The 20167-nt window shown below is 35.5% G+C and overlaps 1 protein-coding gene across 2 annotated transcripts; it reads left to right on the top strand.

Moving 5' to 3' along the window:
• The first annotated feature begins 106 nt into the window (after positions 1-106).
• On the top strand, positions 107-13632 carry LOC117331926 (solute carrier family 41 member 1-like). Of its 2 annotated transcripts, none has more exons than XM_033890915.1 (11): positions 107-146; positions 2313-2864; positions 3327-3434; positions 3846-3917; positions 6524-6668; positions 7023-7175; positions 8270-8417; positions 8674-8747; positions 9107-9241; positions 9691-9839; positions 11055-13632. In XM_033890915.1, exons 2-11 carry the CDS (start codon positions 2439-2441, stop codon positions 11238-11240), a joined length of 1596 nt encoding a protein of 531 aa, XP_033746806.1. In that variant the 5' UTR covers positions 107-146; positions 2313-2438; the 3' UTR covers positions 11241-13632. The 2 variants fall into 2 exon arrangements, with proteins under 2 accessions (XP_033746806.1, XP_033746807.1); XM_033890916.1 differs by having other exon boundaries at positions 107-142; positions 11055-11240.
• Positions 13633-20167: the final 6535 nt, after the last annotated feature.

The following is a 20167-nucleotide window of genomic DNA, read 5'->3' as shown; positions in this document are numbered from 1 at the left end:
AAAAAGAAGTTCATACCATATTAACTTATAACCAAGCGATAGAAAATTGATTACATACCAATATTATCTTAATATTTATCACGGTCAATGTTTGTTTAGAGAGTTACAAAATGGCCGCTGACATGTTGGCAGACTTTCCGGTGTGAGTATGTATTTTTTTTATTTATGAATTAAATTTCTGTCTGTATTGTAATAATTGGTTGACAAATAATCACAAATAATGTACATCCGTTTAATACTCAACGGTTGGGTATTTTTTAAATAAATGGCATTTAAGTCGACAACTTCTGTTTGAATTAATTTGGTCGTCATCACCTAACGTGACAGGTGGATCCAGCTGAATATTTACAGGTTTTACGCCCGCTAGAGCTGATCCTGATGCCTTAAACAGGACAAAAGAAGGCTTATTCGTATGCATACTATTTTACGGTATATCTATTCATTTTGACAATTTTTTAATGTTTTTTTTTAAAGAGTTTGTTTTTTTTCCGTGTATTTTATTTTAGTCCTATTAAAATTCCATATTCTACAGTACAGCTTATCAACAGATTGAGATATTATATATCTACTGTGATTGATTAATTTTCCTGAAATAGACACATGGGCCTATATGCAAAGTAACAAAAGTATTACTTTGTTACTTAATAATATCACTGCTAAACTTAGAAAATGTAATGTATAATATCTCTTGATAATGGCCAGGGAAAATTATGCAAATATTATCAGAAGTAGTTTATGAAATTTCAAAATAATCCATAGATAATCAATGTCATTTATATATAAGTATTCATTGAAAATTTGTCAAAATCAGAGGTCTCTGTCAAAATGAATGAAATATATATAGTAAAAATGTCATGCATATGAATACATTTGATGTGGTTCTGAGTCGAGTCTACAACACATTAATTATATATGTATACAGAAATTTACATTTATGCAAAACAAACAAAAAAACACAGTTAAGGGTTCTTGTATTTGACAGGTGGTGCGTTTATTTTATGTTACTTCTAGAACTAATACTGACACATTCACTTACAAGGAATTTAATAGCCTACAGATCATAGTCCAGTATGTAAACAGTTAATACACACAGCTTGTCGATATTAAATCTACAATATATATATATACATGTACTTACTAGTATATATGTCGGTGTATATAAAAAAAACTTTATATAGCCATATCCACCCAAAATACAACACATTTGTACAGTAATCTTTTAAAAATTTACAGTTCATGTGTAAAAGTGGAAAATATAGCCTAGCTATAGGTCACCTTATATTATAGCTCAATTAACTAGCGTGAATTTCCCTTTATACTTTTGGTAGTATATGTTTGACTTGACTGAGAGTGAAAGGTTACTAGTTCAAAGCTAAGTCTGGCATGCATGGGCAGGGTATAGTTTTCATGATTCATTCCTATTATACATGACAGACTTACATATATGTACAAGTATGGTTTAATGTATACAAGTTTAGATTTTGGATTTGATAAAAACAAAAAAAATAAAGCAAAGTGGTAGCCTAAAATATCTCGTGCTTCTGAGCGCTACTGTAACACCAGGTATAATTGTACATGTAAGGTCATAGAAAGGTTCAAATGAAAATATAAGCTAAAGTCTTTAAACAGCTTGCTTAAGCTTCTTATTTAATAACCAAAAGGCTCAGTGACCTAGCTGATATTAGATCTGTAGCATGCTGGGGGAAAGAGCTACTGAGTTTGTTCAAATGAATGACTTTGACCTACATTCAAAGTTGTTGGGGTCAAATATACAAAGATATCTTAAAAAAATTCTCTGTAAAGAATAATTATATAAGCACAAAGAACTTACTTTGGCTCTAGCATACTAAGGAGAAAGGCTATCTTTTTTTTTCAATTGAATGACCTTGACATACATTCAAGCTTATACGAGATTAATATGTTTTAATCTTTAAACAAAATCTGAATGACCAAGAGGCCATTTCTTGATCATGATGACCAAGAGACCCAGAGACCTGATATATATATTGGACCAAAGTATGCTGGAATAAAGGACTTTTGATACTGACCATCTCTCATACTCAAGAAATATATGTGATATTCAACAAGAAACCATTCAATATCTTCTTTCTAGCGACTGTGAAATGTCTGTCTATAGCAGCTTTGTTTAACGAGGTAGGTCTAGCATCTGTGATCTGCCAGTCACAGAAAAGATGACCATTATGTTTTTCAGAAATTGGTTGATAATTATTTATATAAGAGAAATCAATGTTTTGGTAGCTATTTTCATAATATACATTTTAGTTAACTTTTCTATTATTCTGTATTTACAGGTTTATCTTACCCACCTAATTACCCATCATTAAGAAACTTTAAGCATGATGTGTTTGAACATTCCGCATTCCATCACCAAAGTGTGACTTTGATCTACAATTGATCTGTACTGAGGTACAGCTGTAATGGCTGAGAGGGATCAAGGTGTATACAACCTCCGTAAAAGAATGGTCCCCACTCGCCCCACCTCCAGTCCTAACCCTCTTGCCAACATTGCCATGACCTCCTTTAGTGAACCAGCCACAAAGCTCAATGATCTGAAATCTAAACATTTGAATGGGGGAACATTAGCACAGGAAGGTTCTCCTCAAAGAAACGATGATGATGACGAGGACGAGGAGGAAGAGACTATATTTGATGGTACTGTTGACACAAGACCATTGTTAAATGCTAGTTCATCTCCAGACAGTGATCCTGATTCAGGTGATGTGGAAGCTAATGAAAATATCAGGGAGGAGACCTGGTTTGAGATGTCACTTCAGGTGTTCTTACCCTATATTGTGGCGGGCTTCGGGACTGTGGCAGCTGGTATGGTGCTAGATGTTGTCCAGGTACATGTTCCATGTTGTATAATAAATATCTGAACTATCAATACATGTTTTATAATAAATATCTGAACTATCATGATCAATACATGTTGTATGATAAATATCTGAACTATCAAAACTAATTTTTTGGCCCCAAAACTTGCAAGTGGTCAAAAATCATTCTTATATCAATTAGATGTAATCAGAGCTCAAGCTCACAATTGTTACTTAGCATTTTGCACTTATAGCTTGTGTACAATATCATTATGTTTTTTCTACTTTCCATGAAAGTACACATGTATTATTTTCATATAATAAACTTATCTTACAAAATATCTGGATATTAAGCTATTATATCTGATACCAAGGAGAAGTTTTATTTAAATAAAGCCTTATTATCACACTTAGATCATTTAGTCAGCAGTGAAATTATTAGTGTAGGTTGGGAGGATGTGATCAGGACTGTGCTAATTTTGTTCCTTACAGCATTGGGATGTGTTTGTAAATGTATCTGAAGTGTTCATCCTCGTCCCCTCACTACTTGGACTGAAAGGAAACTTGGAAATGACACTTGCTTCACGTTTATCGACACAGGTAAATATTAATTACATGTATTATCAAAATACCTACCTGTAAAGCTAGAATATGAAGCAGTTTATGAAATAAATGACAAAAGTACTTAAAACTTGTATACAGCTATGACTAATTATGATCAGCTTGACAATTTATAGCAGTATTTCCTAACTTCTCTAAACAGTTTGCATAATTTTAGCATATACATATACAAGTGACATAATTAGAGATGGTTCATTAGAGATAGCCATGTCCACTATTATGTAGCTTAAGCTTGTCACCATGACTTGTAATTGTGAGTATTTCAGAGTTAATTAATTGCAATGTTTGGGTCTTCATAAGGTTCTGATGAAAGAAAAATTATTTTCTGTTCTAGTGAGAAAAGACTTATCTCTTTTTGAAATTTTCTGTTTAACTTTTTTATTTGTGCAGGCCAATTTGGGAAATCTGGATATTAAGAAAGAAATGTGGAGTTTGATATGTGGCAATATGGCTCTAGTTCAGGTTTGTATAGAATTTTAAATTTATTGGTTTTAATATGTAACTGTAATATGTAGAAAACTGATGTACTGGCTTAAAGTGTACCCGGAACGAAAAACGTTATTCAAATATGTTATTCTATGTACATGTAACCACCAAAGAAGAATGTTGCAAACAGCATCACAATGGGTTGACCGAGTGCCGAGATATTGCACATCGAAGTAAGCAATTTGCACCTGTCGGTCAACTGCTAATCAGCGTATCGGTCTGCAGTCATGCTGATTTGGAACTCTTCAGTCTATGACATCACAGGTTTAACAGAGTAACTGTAACGGTAGCTAGCAGTATATAGACGACAGTGTGAACAGTAGCAACACAGACATGTTGGAATATGATCTGGACCTGAGTTTTGAGGTTGATGACTTTGGCAAATATTGCCGACAAGAAGATGGAATCCAACCATATCAGTTTGAGCCTTTAAGAAAATTAAATCTTAATTAGTGAAATAGACTTTGAAAATGACCGCTTGGGGGCACAGACTGATGTGTTACACCAGGGACATGTTATACACGATCCAATAATCGGTCAATCACCAATAAATCTTAATGCATGTATATTAGTTATGTGTTTGCCATTTCTTACTCATTACTATGAAAAGGAACACGGCATCAATAATTTTTTTTATGAAATAATGTGCCATTTTATTCACAAATAATATTGAGATAAACATACCAACAATACACCAGTTCTGGATACATTGGTTTTCTGAGACAAGCAGATACACGTACAATAAACTTTTGTATTGTATTCTATATAAAACCTGCTTTTAGTCATGAAAGATACTTAATTAAAAAAGTAATATATTATATAGATTCATCATGATCTACAATAGACTAAATCTTTCCCGTATGAAAACCAGTGTTGGAACCTACAACGTACTTCTAATTTTTTTTTCTTTTAACATGTCATGGTCTCGTGGCTTACTGACGATGAAATGCTTGAAAAAGATACGATCATTGTCAATGAAATTATGTACAAGTGCTTCGCAACAATTATATTGATTTACATACAGGTATATATCAAAGGTAATTATCAAAACCATAATTTTAGCTCCGTTTTTTGATATAGTATATATAAATTATGACAAAAAAAAGACATACAGTTAAGTCCATTATGATTAACTATATTCAATACTAAAAACTTATTAAAACTCACAATGATTAAAGTGTATGTGATTTGTTAGCTCGTCTCTTCGGAGAAGAGGGAGAGCTTATGTTGTCACTCCTGTGTCGGTGTCGGCGTTGGTTTTTCAAATGTTAAGTTTTTGGTGCAAGTGTTGAAAAGTATAGTAATTTATGGTAATATGGTCCCTGTGGGGGTTAAACTAAAAGATTTTTTGGGGAAAAAACAGATTTTTGATTTTTTTTGCGTTCAGTTTTTGTTGCAAGTGTTGAAAGGTATTAATACATCACTTTATAATTGTACTAGGGTGCTGATATTTGGCTATAGAGTCCCTCTGGAGTAAGACTATCCCTTCCTGGAGTAAGACTAAAAAAAATTTTGAAAATGGTCACATTAGACAATTTATACCTCATTTTTCAAGGGAGACAACTCTCATTAGGATAATATTTTATAAAAAAATTTGAAGAAATAGGTCCAAAAGCTATTATTTTATATATTTATTCAATCTATAACAGCAAAGCTTGTCTCCCGAATGTTTGTCAATAAATAATTTACATATATATATAAATTGGTATGGTTTTAAAAATTGCATGAATACACAATACGCAATCTGATCAAGTTATAATAGAACATTATTCAATTGTTATACATTGTTATATGACTCGTTATAATAGAAAATTAGTAAGATATGTTACACGTTGTATTTGGTCCATTAATAGAAAATAAGCAAGATGCTTCAAATTATATACAGCCGGTTATGATAGAAAATTAGTAAGATGTTACATGTTATATACGACCCGTTATATTATTAAATTTTATGTCCCTTGTTTCGGTAGCACTTGTTATTGACTTATTCACAAATGTAACTCAAAAGTTTCTGATCCCATTAAACCTGTGACATCACAGGTCAGGGGTCACCGAAACGAGGTCAACGGCTTTGGGCTTCAGGTGTGTTTTCGAGAAAAATCACAATTACTCAGAACTATAGTCGCTATGAAAGTCGCACTTTCAGCATTTTTAGTTTCATCCCAAATTACATTTTTTAAGTTTAATATAGCAAATCGTTCTGGGTACACTTTAACAAATACAGTTCATTACATATCTACTGCTAATTGATAAGTGCTCTGTTGTGAACGAAATAAATTCAAGCCAGAACAGGAATTGCCCCTGATTTTAATTGCATTTATTTCATATAGAATGTGAAGGGATATTGTTTGATATTTATTCTGAACTCATGTGAACTTATAAGCAGTCCTAGGCCTGTTGATACTCAAATATTGACAGTCAAAATAAGTACATTAGATTTGATGTTATGTAAAGGTTTTAGGATAGATCTCTGTATTGAGTTTTGTACATTACCAATGTAGCAAATAAATCACTAAACTCAAGACTAAATGTTGTATAGCAAAGACTAGATGTTGTATAGCATTTACACAATCAATCTACAGGCTCAAGCGATAGTCGTTGGTTTCCTTGCGTCCATGGTTGCCATGATTATGGGATGGATCCCTCAGGGGAAGTTTGATCTCTACCACGGTCTGTTGCTGTGTGCCAGCAGTATGTTCACTGCAGCTGTAGCTAGTTTTGTTTTGGGTAAGTAATTCAAAATCTCATCTGCAAAAAAAATGCATGTGTCTTTTAAGAAAGACCTTCAGATTAGAAACATTGAATGGAGGGTAGGACAAAATTGTCTTGAAAATGATATTAAGTGGTTTTTTTTTTTTTTTTTTTTGTCATTGTTTTACAAAGTTCTTTTTTAATTGCAATTTTCATAATAAATCAAGCAATACACTTAATTCAAGTACAAGTATTGTAAAAATGAAAAAGTGTTTGGTTCAAATTCCTTAAAAATGAAATGAAGATCTTGGACAATAACAAGGATAGATTGTTCTGTTGGCATTATCATTAATATGTTGTAATAGTTACTGGATGTTGTATTTGTTACAGGTGCTGTGATGGTCGGCGTAGTTGTAGTCGCCAGAAAATTAAAGATAAACCCCGACAACGTGGCCACACCTATAGCAGCCAGTCTTGGCGATCTTGTTACCCTGTCACTACTAGCAGGGGTTAGTCTAGTCCTGTACAATTCTATACTAGTAGGTAAGACAACTACATGTATATATATATACCCAGGACTTACACTCTCACTACTGCTGGGGTTAGTCTGGTAGACCAGCAGTATCCTCTCACTACTTCTGGGGTTGGTCTAGTCCTGTACAATTCTATACTAGTAGGTAAGACAACTACATGTATATATATATACCCAGGACTTACGTATACACTCTCACTACAGCTGGGGTTAGTCTGGTCCTGTACAATTCTATACTAGTAGGTAAGACAACTACATGTATATATATAGACCCAGGACTTACACTCTCACTACTGCTGGGGTTAATCTAGTCCTGTACAATTCTATACTAGTAGGTAAGACAACTACATGTATATATATACCCAGGACTTACACTCTCACTACTGCTGGGGTTAGTCTGGTAGACCAGCAGTATCCTCTCACTACTTCTGGGGTTGGTCTAGTCCTGTACAATTCTATACTAGTAAGTAGACAGGCCGTGCCCTCTCACTACAGCTGGGGTTAATCTAGTCCTGTACAATTCTATACTAGTAATTAGACAGTCTGTTCCCTCTCACTACTGCTGGGGTTAGTCTAGTCCTGTACAATTCTATACTAGTAGGTAGACAGGCCGTGCCCTCTCACTACTTCTGGGGTTGGTCTAGTCCTGTACAATTCTATACTAGTAGGTAGTCAGTCTGTTCCCTCTCACTACTGCTGGGGTTAGTCTAGTCCTGTACAATTCTATACTAGTAGGTAGACAGGCCGTGCCCTCACACTACAGCTGGGGTTAGTCTAGTCCTGTACAATTCTATACTAGTAGGTAGACAGGCCGTGCCCTCACACTACAGCTGGGGTTAGTCTAGTCCTGTACAATTCTATACTAGTAGGTAGTCAGTCTGTGCCCTCTCACTACTGCTGGGGTTAGTCTAGTCCTGTACAATACTATACTAATATAAATTATATACTATGCACATGTCAGTCTTGTGAGCTAGTGGAAGAAATGATTGTTTTTAATGTTTTGAATATGATGATATAATGTATAATATTTTAGTACAGTTGTTAAAGAAAAGTCCTCATGCAATATTGAAAACAAAAGTTTCTACATTAATAATTATGATTACAGGTAAACATTTATGGATGGCGCCAACTATCATAGGTCTACTTATAGCCCTCATACCTCTGTGGCTGTACATATCTGTAAAAAATAAATATACCAACAATGTTGTCTACTCAGGATGGACACCTGTACTAAGTGCTATGTTTATAAGTAGGTAAGTAACAGGTATACAGCAGTTTCTTATTTTCAAACTCCATTAATCAAAAATAATTTTCATTTAATTTAGAAATAAATAACATGAATCAATTTGAATTTTCAGGTACCCAGAGCAAAATGTAATTATAGTATAAGAATCAATCCATGTTTTTTTTTTCATTATTATTACTAAGGAACATTCAATACATAATTGTTGAATTATTAATGTAAATTGTTTTAAAGACATTGTTGCATTGCATTGTTTTCTGTTTCAGTGTTGGTGGCCTAATTCTAGATTTTACTGTAGCTAAATATCATGGTATTGCTGTATTTCAACCTGTGATTAATGGTAAGTGGACACATAGCAGCTTATAGATATTTTAGTGAACCATGTGGTGAAACAAGTTCAATCAATTTGCCAAATCAGGTCTTATGACCAGTTTGAATTAAAGAGGTGGATTATATTGAAAATTTGACAAATGTCTGCGCTAATACTATTACTTAACTGATCATAATAATATCAATATATTGTTGTAATTTCATTATATATGCAGATGATAAATATATATGTAGTGTATATACATGTACCCGGTAATTCATATGAAATTGTGTTCTGGAAGGAGTACTTGATGTCCTCTACACCTTAATATACCATAGTAAGGTAGGAGTATAAATGACTCATAAATAGTATTTAATAACTTTTTCCAGGGGTAGGAGGTAACTTGGTAGCAGTACATGCTAGTCGTCTCACTACTTCACTTCATCTAGTCTGTAAGCCTGGAAAGCTGCCTGCAACAGCCACCCGTGGCTGCCCTAACCCAGGCGGGGCTTTCTGTGGGAAAAGTAAGTCAAATTTGTAATGGTTCACATATTCATTTATTAAACATCACAGTTGATTTATTTTGGAATGCCTACAGTAATTCGTTATAGCTTAATATTTGCTACATTTTCACCAGTAGTTTTACTGTAGTATACATGGCATTGAAAAATATTCATAAACCTATATGTAGCATGGCCAATATAAGGTATTTCATTTCATCAATATTTCATTCATAAAAACAGTATTACAAAAATGTACATATACATTTAGTGCAAAGTACACATATATCCATTAATAAACAGCATCATTGCATATCTATCTTATATTTTAATGCATCGATGATTGGGAAGAACATTGACCAGCACCTGTTTTCCATCCAAAACAGTCTGTTGATGGAAGTCCAAGTTGTTGACTACTGTCAGTGTAGGGTTGAAACATTTTCAAGTTCTATTTTTTCATTGCTCTTCTTCAGCTTCCAACTCTAAAGCTGCACGAGTACTCCTAGCCTTAGTGATTCCTGGACACCTTATATTTATGTTTACCATATCGTATATGAAAGCTGGACACACGTCCATCACAATAACATTTGCTGGCATTTATCTCGCTGCCTCCATGCTTCAGGTAAGTAAACCATATCTTTGTCTTGAGTCAGTTTTTTTTTGCAAAATAAAGATTTTCACTCAGAATTTCTGTAACTCAAAAACTGCTGTACAGTAGCCACTTCAATAATATTCTCCTAGTAGCCTTACCATGATATTGGTGACCTTATATATTACCATTCTAGGTGATCATCCTGTTTAGTTGGTCAGCTGATTGTAGATATTGGTGACCTTACCATTATAGGTGATCACCCTGTTTAGTTGGTCAGCTGATTGTAGACATTGGTGACCTTACCATTATAATAGGTGATCACCTTATTTAGTTGGTCAGCTGATTGTAGATATTGGTGACCTTACCATTATAGGTGATCACCTTATTTAGTTGGTCAGCTGATTGTAGACATTGGTGACCTTACCATTATAATAGGTGATCACCTTATTTAGTTGGTCAGCTGATTGTAGATATTGTTGAATTCCTAAACGAACAAGACAAATAAATCAATTCAAATATACAGTTATCTTTGATACAAATGTCAAGGTCAATTTCCTTATAAGGCAATCAAAATAAATTGATGCTAATGAGATTCCCCACAAGATTTCAACAGATAAACAGATGTGGAGTTATATACCTCGATGAGCAAGGTCAAACATCCTCAAATTGAATGATTACACAAAGTAAGCACTTTATTCACAAGTCTGGTTAAAAAGATCTCTATTTTTTTTTTTTTTTTTGAGAAGCTTCATTCATATATGGACATCGATACCATATTTGGATCAGGATCCTCGTGATAATTCTCTGAGAAGCATCATGATGTGGGATTACTGAGGCAACTCCGAGTAGAATAATATTGGAATGCGCAAATTTAGGTTTTCAAATGTGATGGTAGGCTAATAAATTGCTAAATTGCATTAGAAATGTTTAGTTATACTAAATAATATCGCAAGGTTACGCAGCATCTGCTATTTGTAGCATTTTCAGGGTTCATTGTTTTGCAATACTAACATCAATGGACGGGAATCGTAACTCTGACGACAACCATGTGTCAAAAATAGTCCAGCCATAGTCCAGGGCTACGTTATGGCAGCTACCTGTTTAGTTGGTCAGCTGTGTGAAGATATAGGTAACCTTACCATTAAAGGTGATTACCGATATTGGTGACCTTTCCATGAAAGGTAATCATCCTGTTTAGTTGTCCAGCTCTATGTAGATTTTGACCTTTTGACCTTACTATTTTAGGTGATTATCCTGCTCTATCTTGCCCACTGGATGGTACATTTTGTATGGCGTCTTGGAGAAGATCCTGACAACATAGCTATTCCATACTTGACTGCGATTGGTGACCTTCTGGGAACTGGATTTCTTGCCATAGCCTTCCACCTACTGTATCTAATAGGGGACAAAGATGCTGATGTTGGAGAGTGATTTCTGGCCTGTATATTTTAGGGAACAAAGAGTTGAAAGATGCTGATGTTGGAGAGCACTCTCAGGCCTGAAGATCATGACAGGAATGCTGATGAGAGAGAGTCCAGCCAGTACCTGACATTTTGGATTAATCACCAACAACCTCACCAGAGTTTTAATTTCTTTTTGAACACAGAAATTTAAGAAATACTTTGTAAAATAGATAAAGTACAAATAAAAAGAAAATGTGGACATCAGATCCAGATCATGGGTAGTAAAAAGACTGCGTTGATTAATGTAAGTAAATTGATTTTAAAGCCTAGATAGAAAATAAAATAACGGGTTGTGGTAGAGAGTAACTAATCCAGAGAGTGACAGGACTATTTTGATAGAAAATGTATTGTGATTTTAGATTACAATGTATAACTATTAAGTGTATAACACTCTTTGTGTATAAGCCTAATTATAGAAAGAATAACAAATGAAAGTGCCGGTGTAATGTGTACTCCACTTTTATTATTTCAAAAGTTATGTTTTCAAGTAAAATACAACTGTGTTGAAGTTATGGTTTTAATATTGTTGAGAATTTAATGTTATGTTACTATAAATTTCACAGATTAAAAAACTGGGAAGGTAACAGTATTGTGATATTTGGCTGTGGGTTACTCAGAGTAACTACTTAGGTGTGATATTAACAAGTATCTATAATACATACTGTTTGGGTATCAGTGTGATTGGATGATCTATAGTCAATCTTATACACCATATGATTCTCCATAAAGTTTGTTAAACTGTAACATGTACATGTAGTATTAGTCTGTTTTTGTTAAAGATTTAAAGACAATTTATCACAGATTTGTAGTATTTTCAAATATTGTTGACATGCTTCTTCTCTTCTACATTCACAGAAATATAGCAAACATTTGATTTACTTCAAAATTCCTTCCTAATGAGCTGTAAACTAGCCAGTGTCACTTTGTTTCTCTGTGTGCTGCAGTTTTGCTCTACTTTCAAATCCAAGGGTTCTGACATTTTACCTTGCCATGGTCTAAATGATCATAAATGTTCAGTCTTCTAAATAGTGAAATACATATATTGCTGAAACTAGGGAATGATTAATATTCATAGGAACCAGATATAGTTACACCTTACCCATGAGTCCAGAGATGACAAAAAACTAGGCAGCTGAGGCAAACACTTCAACAGCAACAATGTTAATAAATATGTGGTCAATAAAACGTAATGGGAATGAATATTGATAATTACGACAGTAATAATACACTGAATGTTTTATCCGTGTTTGTCTCTCATGAAAAAAGTCTAGAGATTTATAACTTGTAATGGTCGAGTCTGTTGTTCTCTGGCTCTGCTTTGTTAAGAGCTGAGTGATATTTTGATTGATGTATAAAACTATGGCCTAGTCATTGTTTTGACAATAAACCCACCTTTATCTACAACTATTCATGAAATGACCATCATGTTATTTCATTATCCTGTACTAATCGCACTGCCTGACGTTTTGATTACAATGTTTTTTGTTGGCCACATTGGCTTATTGTGTGAAAAAAATGGCATATGGAATATATTTGATGTAGTTTACCTGATATGTGTTCTCACATAATGTACAAGTTCCTACTGACTGAAGGTTTATTGTTACCATATCATGGATGTGTTGGAGATCTCTTTTTGTATGTTAGCTCTGTAACTGTAACACATTCCAACTACGATTATACCTTTACTTACTAATTAATTTATTAATATATTCACTAGGAATGTTTTGTATCTTGTTGGCTAGAGAAAAAAATTGAATAGGTGATAATGAAGTATCTATGCCAAATCAGGAACGTTTCTTATTCCCAAAATATTCTAATTGAGAAGTGGGTGATCTGGTTGTGTTAGGGTTGAAATCTGTGTTGAAGGAATGCTATTTCCTTTATGAACCATTTTAACTAGTCATATTAATTAAAATCTCTCATTTCAACTTGGTTGTCTGTACTAAGTGTAGCATACAATGCTAACCTTGGTTTTTGAAGTGAAATGATATGATTTTAACTTTAATGCATTCTTACATGTATTTGCGTGTTGGAAATCAGGCTCTTAAATAGATATATTTAATAAAATGTCCATTAAATCTTGACAGAATTATTAGAATAATTCATATGAACAGAAAATTCTGGTAATGGTACCATAGTTAGAAATAACATGTACATTTAATGTTACATTGTTTGGATCTGCAAATTTTTGCTGAATATTTTTTCACTATCCAGTATATTTGATCTACTACAAATTTACAATGTTCAAAAAGAAACAAATGAAAATTGAAAAATATTGACAGCTGCAGTTATAGTTTCTACACATTTGTATTAACAAAGTTTAATGAGAATTGATACCAGATTAAAACATGATACCAATATGTTATTTCTTTTCATTCATTGAAAGGAAAAAAACAAGCTGGAACATGTGATTCTGTTTTATAACATTTAGTAGGATTGATCACTCCTGGATGGACGCATGCAGACAGTGTTAATGTGGAGGAAACAGGAGTAACAGGGGAAAACCTTTGTGACGGGGCAGGTTTCTCCTTGTCTTGGTGGAAAAGGAGTGTATTATCCACTCTGCCGAACATCTACCTTGAAACAGTGGTGAAATCATTTGACCAAATGACCTCTCTCTACAACAGACTTAACTGAAGCTAGGTCTTTTGTTGTTGGAGATATATGTTACCATGGCCATTTTCGATTTATCATGGTACAAATAGTTAGACCAGATTTGTTAGTTATGAAATAATGATAGACCTGGTGGTTTTATATTGTTTTTAGACGAGTGTTGACAAAGACTTTCCAAAACCTACATTAATATCTGCAGGTCCATCAAGATTGATGCCTGAAATGTTACAAACAAAAATTTGACAAACTGATTTCTCTGCAGGTGTACAAATGTTAGACAGCACTTTAATCAGCTGAAAGGTCGTAACAGTGGATTAGTGGATGTATAACCTGTTAAATAAATACTTAAATGTAAGATAGAAGCCAGTATCACAGTGAACACTACAAATGTCATACAGGAGCCAGTATCACAGTGAACACTACAAATGTCATACAGGAGTCAGTATCACAGTGAACACTACAAATGTCATACAGGAGCCAGTATCACAATGAACACTACAAATGTCATACAGGAGTCAGTATCACAATGAACACTACAAATGTCATACAGGAGTCAGTATCACAGTGAACACTACAAATGTCATACAGGAGTCAGTATCACAATGAACACTACAAATGTCATACGGGAGTCAGTATCGCAATGAACACTACAAATGTCATACAGGAGCCAGTATCACAATGAACACTACAAATGTCATACAGGAGTCAGTATCACAATGAACACTACAAATGTCATACAGGAGTCAGTATCACAATGAACACTACAAATGTCATACAGGAGCCAGTATCACAGTGAACACTACAAATGTCATACAGGAGCCAGTATCACAATGAACACTACAAATGTCATACAGGAGCAAGTATCACTGAACACTACAAATGTCATACAGGAGCCAGTATCACAGTGAACACTACAAATGTCATACAGGAGTCAGTATCACAATGAACACTACAAATGTCATACATGAGTCAGTATCACAATGAACACTACAAGTGTCATACAGGAGCCAGTATCACAATGAACACTACAAATGTCGGACAGGAGCCAGTATCACAGTGAACACTACAAATGTCGGACAGGAGCCAGTATCACAGTGAACACTACAAATGTCATACATGAGTCAGTATCACAATGAACACTACAAATGTCATACAGGAGCCAGTATCACAGTGAACACTACAAATGTCATACATGAGTCAGTATCACAATGAACACTACAAGTGTCATACAGGAGCCAGTATCACAATGAACACTACAAATGTCGGACAGGAGCCAGTATCACAGTGAACACTACAAATGTCATACAGGAGCCAGTATCACAATGAACACTACAAATGTCATACATGAGTCAGTATCACAATGAACACTACAAATGTCATACAGGAGCCAGTATCACAGTGAACACTACAAATGTCATACATGAGTCAGTATCACAATGAACACTTCAAGTGTCATACAGGAGCCAGTATCACAATGAACACTACAAATGTCATACATGAGTCAGAATCACTGTGAACACTACAAATGTCAGACAGGAGCCAGTATCACAGTGAACACTACAAATGTCATACAGGAGCCATTATCACAATGAACACTACAAATGTCATACAGGAGTCAGTATCACAATGAACACTACAAATGTCATACATGAGTCAGTATCACAATGAACACTACAAATGTCATACAGAAGCCAGTATCACAATGAACACTACAAATGTCATACAGGAGCCAGTATCACTGTGAACACTACAAATGTCATACAGGAGTCATCATAGTGAACACTACAAATGTCATACAGGAGTCAGTATCACAATGAACACTACAAATGTCATACATGAGCCAGTATCACAGTGAACACTACAAATGTCATACAGGAGTCAGTATCACAATGAACACTACAAATGTCATACAGGAGCCAGTATCACAGTGAACACTACAAATGTCATACAGGAGCCAGTATCACAGTGAACACTACAGATGTCATACAGGAGCCAGTATCACTGTGAACACTACAGATGTCATACAGGAGTCAGTATCACAGTGAACACTACAAATGTCATACAGGAGTCAGTATCACAGTGAACACTACAAATGTCATACAGGAGTCAGTATCACAGTGAACACTACAAATGTCATACAGGAGCCAGTATCACAGTGAACACTACAAATGTCATACAGGAGTCAGTATCACAGTGAACACTACAAATGTCATACAGGAGTCATCATAGTGAACACTACAAATGTCATACAGGAGTCAGTATCACAGTGAACACTACAAATGTCATACAGGAGTCAGTATCACAGTGAACACTACAAATGTCATACAGGAGTCCGTATCACAATGAACACTACAAATGTCATACAGGAGTCATCATAGTGAACACTACAAATGTCATACAGGAGTCAGTATCACAGTGAACACTACAAATGTCATACAGGAGTCAGTATCACAATGAACACTACAAATGTCATACAGGAGCCAGTATCACAATGAACACTACAAATGTCATACAGGAGTCATCATAGTGAACACTACAAATGTCATACAGGAGTCAGTATCACAGTGAACACTACAAATGTCATACAGGAGTCAGTATCACAATGAACACTACAAATGTCATACAGGAGCCAGTATCACGATGAACACTACAAATGTCATACAGGAGCCAGTATCACAGTGAACACTACAAATGTCATACAGGAGCCAGTATCACTGTGAACACTACAAATGTCATACAGGAGCCAGTATCACAGTGAACACTACAAATGTCATACAGGAGCCAGTATCACAATGAACACTACAAATGTCATACAGGAGTCCGTATCACAATGAACACTACAAATGTCATACAGGAGTCCGTATCACAATGAACACTACACACTACAGATGTCATACAGGAGCCAGTATCACAATGAACACTACAAATGTCATACAGGAGCCAGTATCACTGTGAACACTACAAGTGTCATACAGGAGCCAGTATCACAATGAACACTACAAATGTCGGACAGGAGCCAGTATCACAGTGAACACTACAAATGTCATACAGGAGCCAGTATCACAATGAACACTACAAATGTCATACAGGAGTCAGTATCACAATGAACACTACAAATGTCATACAGGAGCCAGTATCACAGTGAACACTACAAATGTCATACATGAGTCAGTATCACAATGAACACTTCAAGTGTCATACAGGAGCCAGTATCACAATGAACACTACAAATGTCATACATGAGTCAGAATCACTGTGAACACTACAAATGTCAGACAGGAGCCAGTATCACAGTGAACACTACAAATGTCATACAGGAGCCATTATCACAATGAACACTACAAATGTCATACAGGAGTCAGTATCACAATGAACACTACAAATGTCATACATGAGTCAGTATCACAATGAACACTACAAATGTCATACAGAAGCCAGTATCACAATGAACACTACAAATGTCATACAGGAGTCAGTATCACAATGAACACTACAAATGTCATACAGGAGCCAGTATCACAGTGAACACTACAAATGTCATACAGGAGTCAGTATCACAATGAACACTACAAATGTCATACAGGAGCCAGTATCACAGTGAACACTACAAATGTCATACAGGAGCCAGTATCACAGTGAACACTACAAATGTCATACAGGAGCCAGTATCACTGTGAACACTACAAATGTCATACAGGAGCCAGTATCACAGTGAACACTACAAATGTCATACATGAGTCAGTATCACAATGAACACTACAAATGTCATACAGGAGCCAGTATCACTGTGAACACTACAAATGTCATACAGGAGTCATCATAGTGAACACTACAAATGTCATACAGGAGTCAGTATCACAATGAACACTACAAATGTCATACATGAGCCAGTATCACAGTGAACACTACAAATGTCATACAGGAGTCAGTATCACAATGAACACTACAAATGTCATACAGGAGCCAGTATCACAGTGAACACTACAAATGTCATACAGGAGCCAGTATCACAGTGAACACTACAGATGTCATACAGGAGCCAGTATCACAGTGAACACTACAAATGTCATACAGGAGTCAGTATCACAGTGAACACTACAAATGTCATACAGGAGTCAGTATCACAGTGAACACTACAAATGTCATACAGGAGTCAGTATCACAGTGAACACTACAAATGTCATACAGGAGCCAGTATCACAGTGAACACTACAAATGTCATACAGGAGTCAGTATCACAGTGAACACTACAAATGTCATACAGGAGTCATCATAGTGAACACTACAAATGTCATACAGGAGTCAGTATCACAGTGAACACTACAAATGTCATACAGGAGTCAGTATCACAGTGAACACTACAAATGTCATACAGGAGTCCGTATCACAATGAACACTACAAATGTCATACAGGAGTCATCATAGTGAACACTACAAATGTCATACAGGAGTCAGTATCACAGTGAACACTACAAATGTCATACAGGAGTCAGTATCACAATGAACACTACAAATGTCATACAGGAGCCAGTATCACAATGAACACTACAAATGTCATACAGGAGTCATCATAGTGAACACTACAAATGTCATACAGGAGTCAGTATCACAGTGAACACTACAAATGTCATACAGGAGTCAGTATCACAATGAACACTACAAATGTCATACAGGAGCCAGTATCACGATGAACACTACAAATGTCATACAGGAGCCAGTATCACAGTGAACACTACAAATGTCATACAGGAGTCCGTATCACAATGAACACTACAAATGTCATACAGGAGTCCGTATCACAATGAACACTACACACTACAGATGTCATACAGGAGCCAGTATCACAATGAACACTACAAATGTCATACAGGAGCCAGTATCACTGTGAACACTACAAATGTCATACAGGAGCCAGTATCACAATGAACACTACAAATGTCATACAGGAGCCAGTATCACTGTGAACACTACAAATGTCATACGGGAGTCAGTATCCCAATGAACACTACAAATGTCATACAGGAGCCAGTATCACAATGAACACCACAAATGTCATACATGAGTCAGTATCACAATGAACACTACAAATGTCATACAGGAGCCAGTATCACAGTGAACACTACAGATGTCATACAGGAGCCAGTATCACTGTGAACACTACAAATGTCATACATGAGTCAGTATCACAATGAACACTACAAATGTCATACAGGAGCCAGTATCACAGTGAACACTACAAATGTCATACAGGAGTCATCATAGTGAACACTACAAATGTCATACAGGAGCCAGAACCACAATGAACACTACAAATGTCATACAGGAGCCAGTATCACTGTGAACACTACAAATGTCATACGGGAGTCAGTATCCCAATGAACACTACAAATGTCATACAGGAGTCGGTATCACTGTGAACACTACAAATGTCATACAGGAGCCAGTATCACAATGAACACTACAAATGTCATGCGGGAGCCAGTATCACAATGAACACTACAAATGTCATACAGGAGTCATCATAGTGAACACTACAAATGTCATACAGGAGTCAGTATCACAGTGAACACTACAAATGTCATACAGGAGTCAGTATCACAATGAACACTACAAATGTCATACAGGAGCCAGTATCACGATGAACACTACAAATGTCATACAGGAGCCAGTATCACAGTGAACACTACAAATGTCATACAGGAGCCAGTATCACTGTGAACACTACAAATGTCATACAGGAGCCAGTATCACAGTGAACACTACAAATGTCATACAGGAGCCAGTATCACAATGAACACTACAAATGTCATACAGGAGTCAGTATCACAATGAACACTACAAATGTCATACAGGAGTCCGTATCACAATGAACACTACACACTACAGATGTCATACAGGAGCCAGTATCACAATGAACACTACAAATGTCATACAGGAGCCAGTATCACTGTGAACACTACAAGTGTCATACAGGAGCCAGTATCACAATGAACACTACAAATGTCGGACAGGAGCCAGTATCACAGTGAACACTACAAATGTCATACAGGAGCCAGTATCACAATGAACACTACAAATGTCATACATGAGTCAGTATCACAATGAACACTACAAATGTCATACAGGAGCCAGTATCACAGTGAACACTACAAATGTCATACATGAGTCAGTATCACAATGAACACTTCAAGTGTCATACAGGAGCCAGTATCACAATGAACACTACAAATGTCATACATGAGTCAGAATCACTGTGAACACTACAAATGTCAGACAGGAGCC

This window comes from Pecten maximus, chromosome 7, assembly GCF_902652985.1.
Source record: "Pecten maximus chromosome 7, xPecMax1.1, whole genome shotgun sequence".
Lineage (NCBI taxonomy): Eukaryota > Metazoa > Mollusca > Bivalvia > Pectinida > Pectinidae > Pecten > Pecten maximus.
This window is presented reverse-complemented; position numbering and strand designations above follow the sequence as displayed.

What these genes read in the sequence shown, in the direction of transcription:
- LOC117331926 (XM_033890915.1), top strand. Translation starts at nt 2,439, where the DNA reads ATGGCTGAGAGGGATCAAGGTGTATACAACCTCCGTAAAAGAATGGTC. An exon ending in GTACAATTCTATACTAGTAG is followed by an intron (nt 7,176 to 8,269) that starts GTAAGACAACTA and finishes TTATGATTACAG; the next exon opens with GTAAACATTTATGGATGGCG. An exon ending in AGTGCTATGTTTATAAGTAG is followed by an intron (nt 8,418 to 8,673) that starts GTAAGTAACAGG and finishes TTTCTGTTTCAG; the next exon opens with TGTTGGTGGCCTAATTCTAG.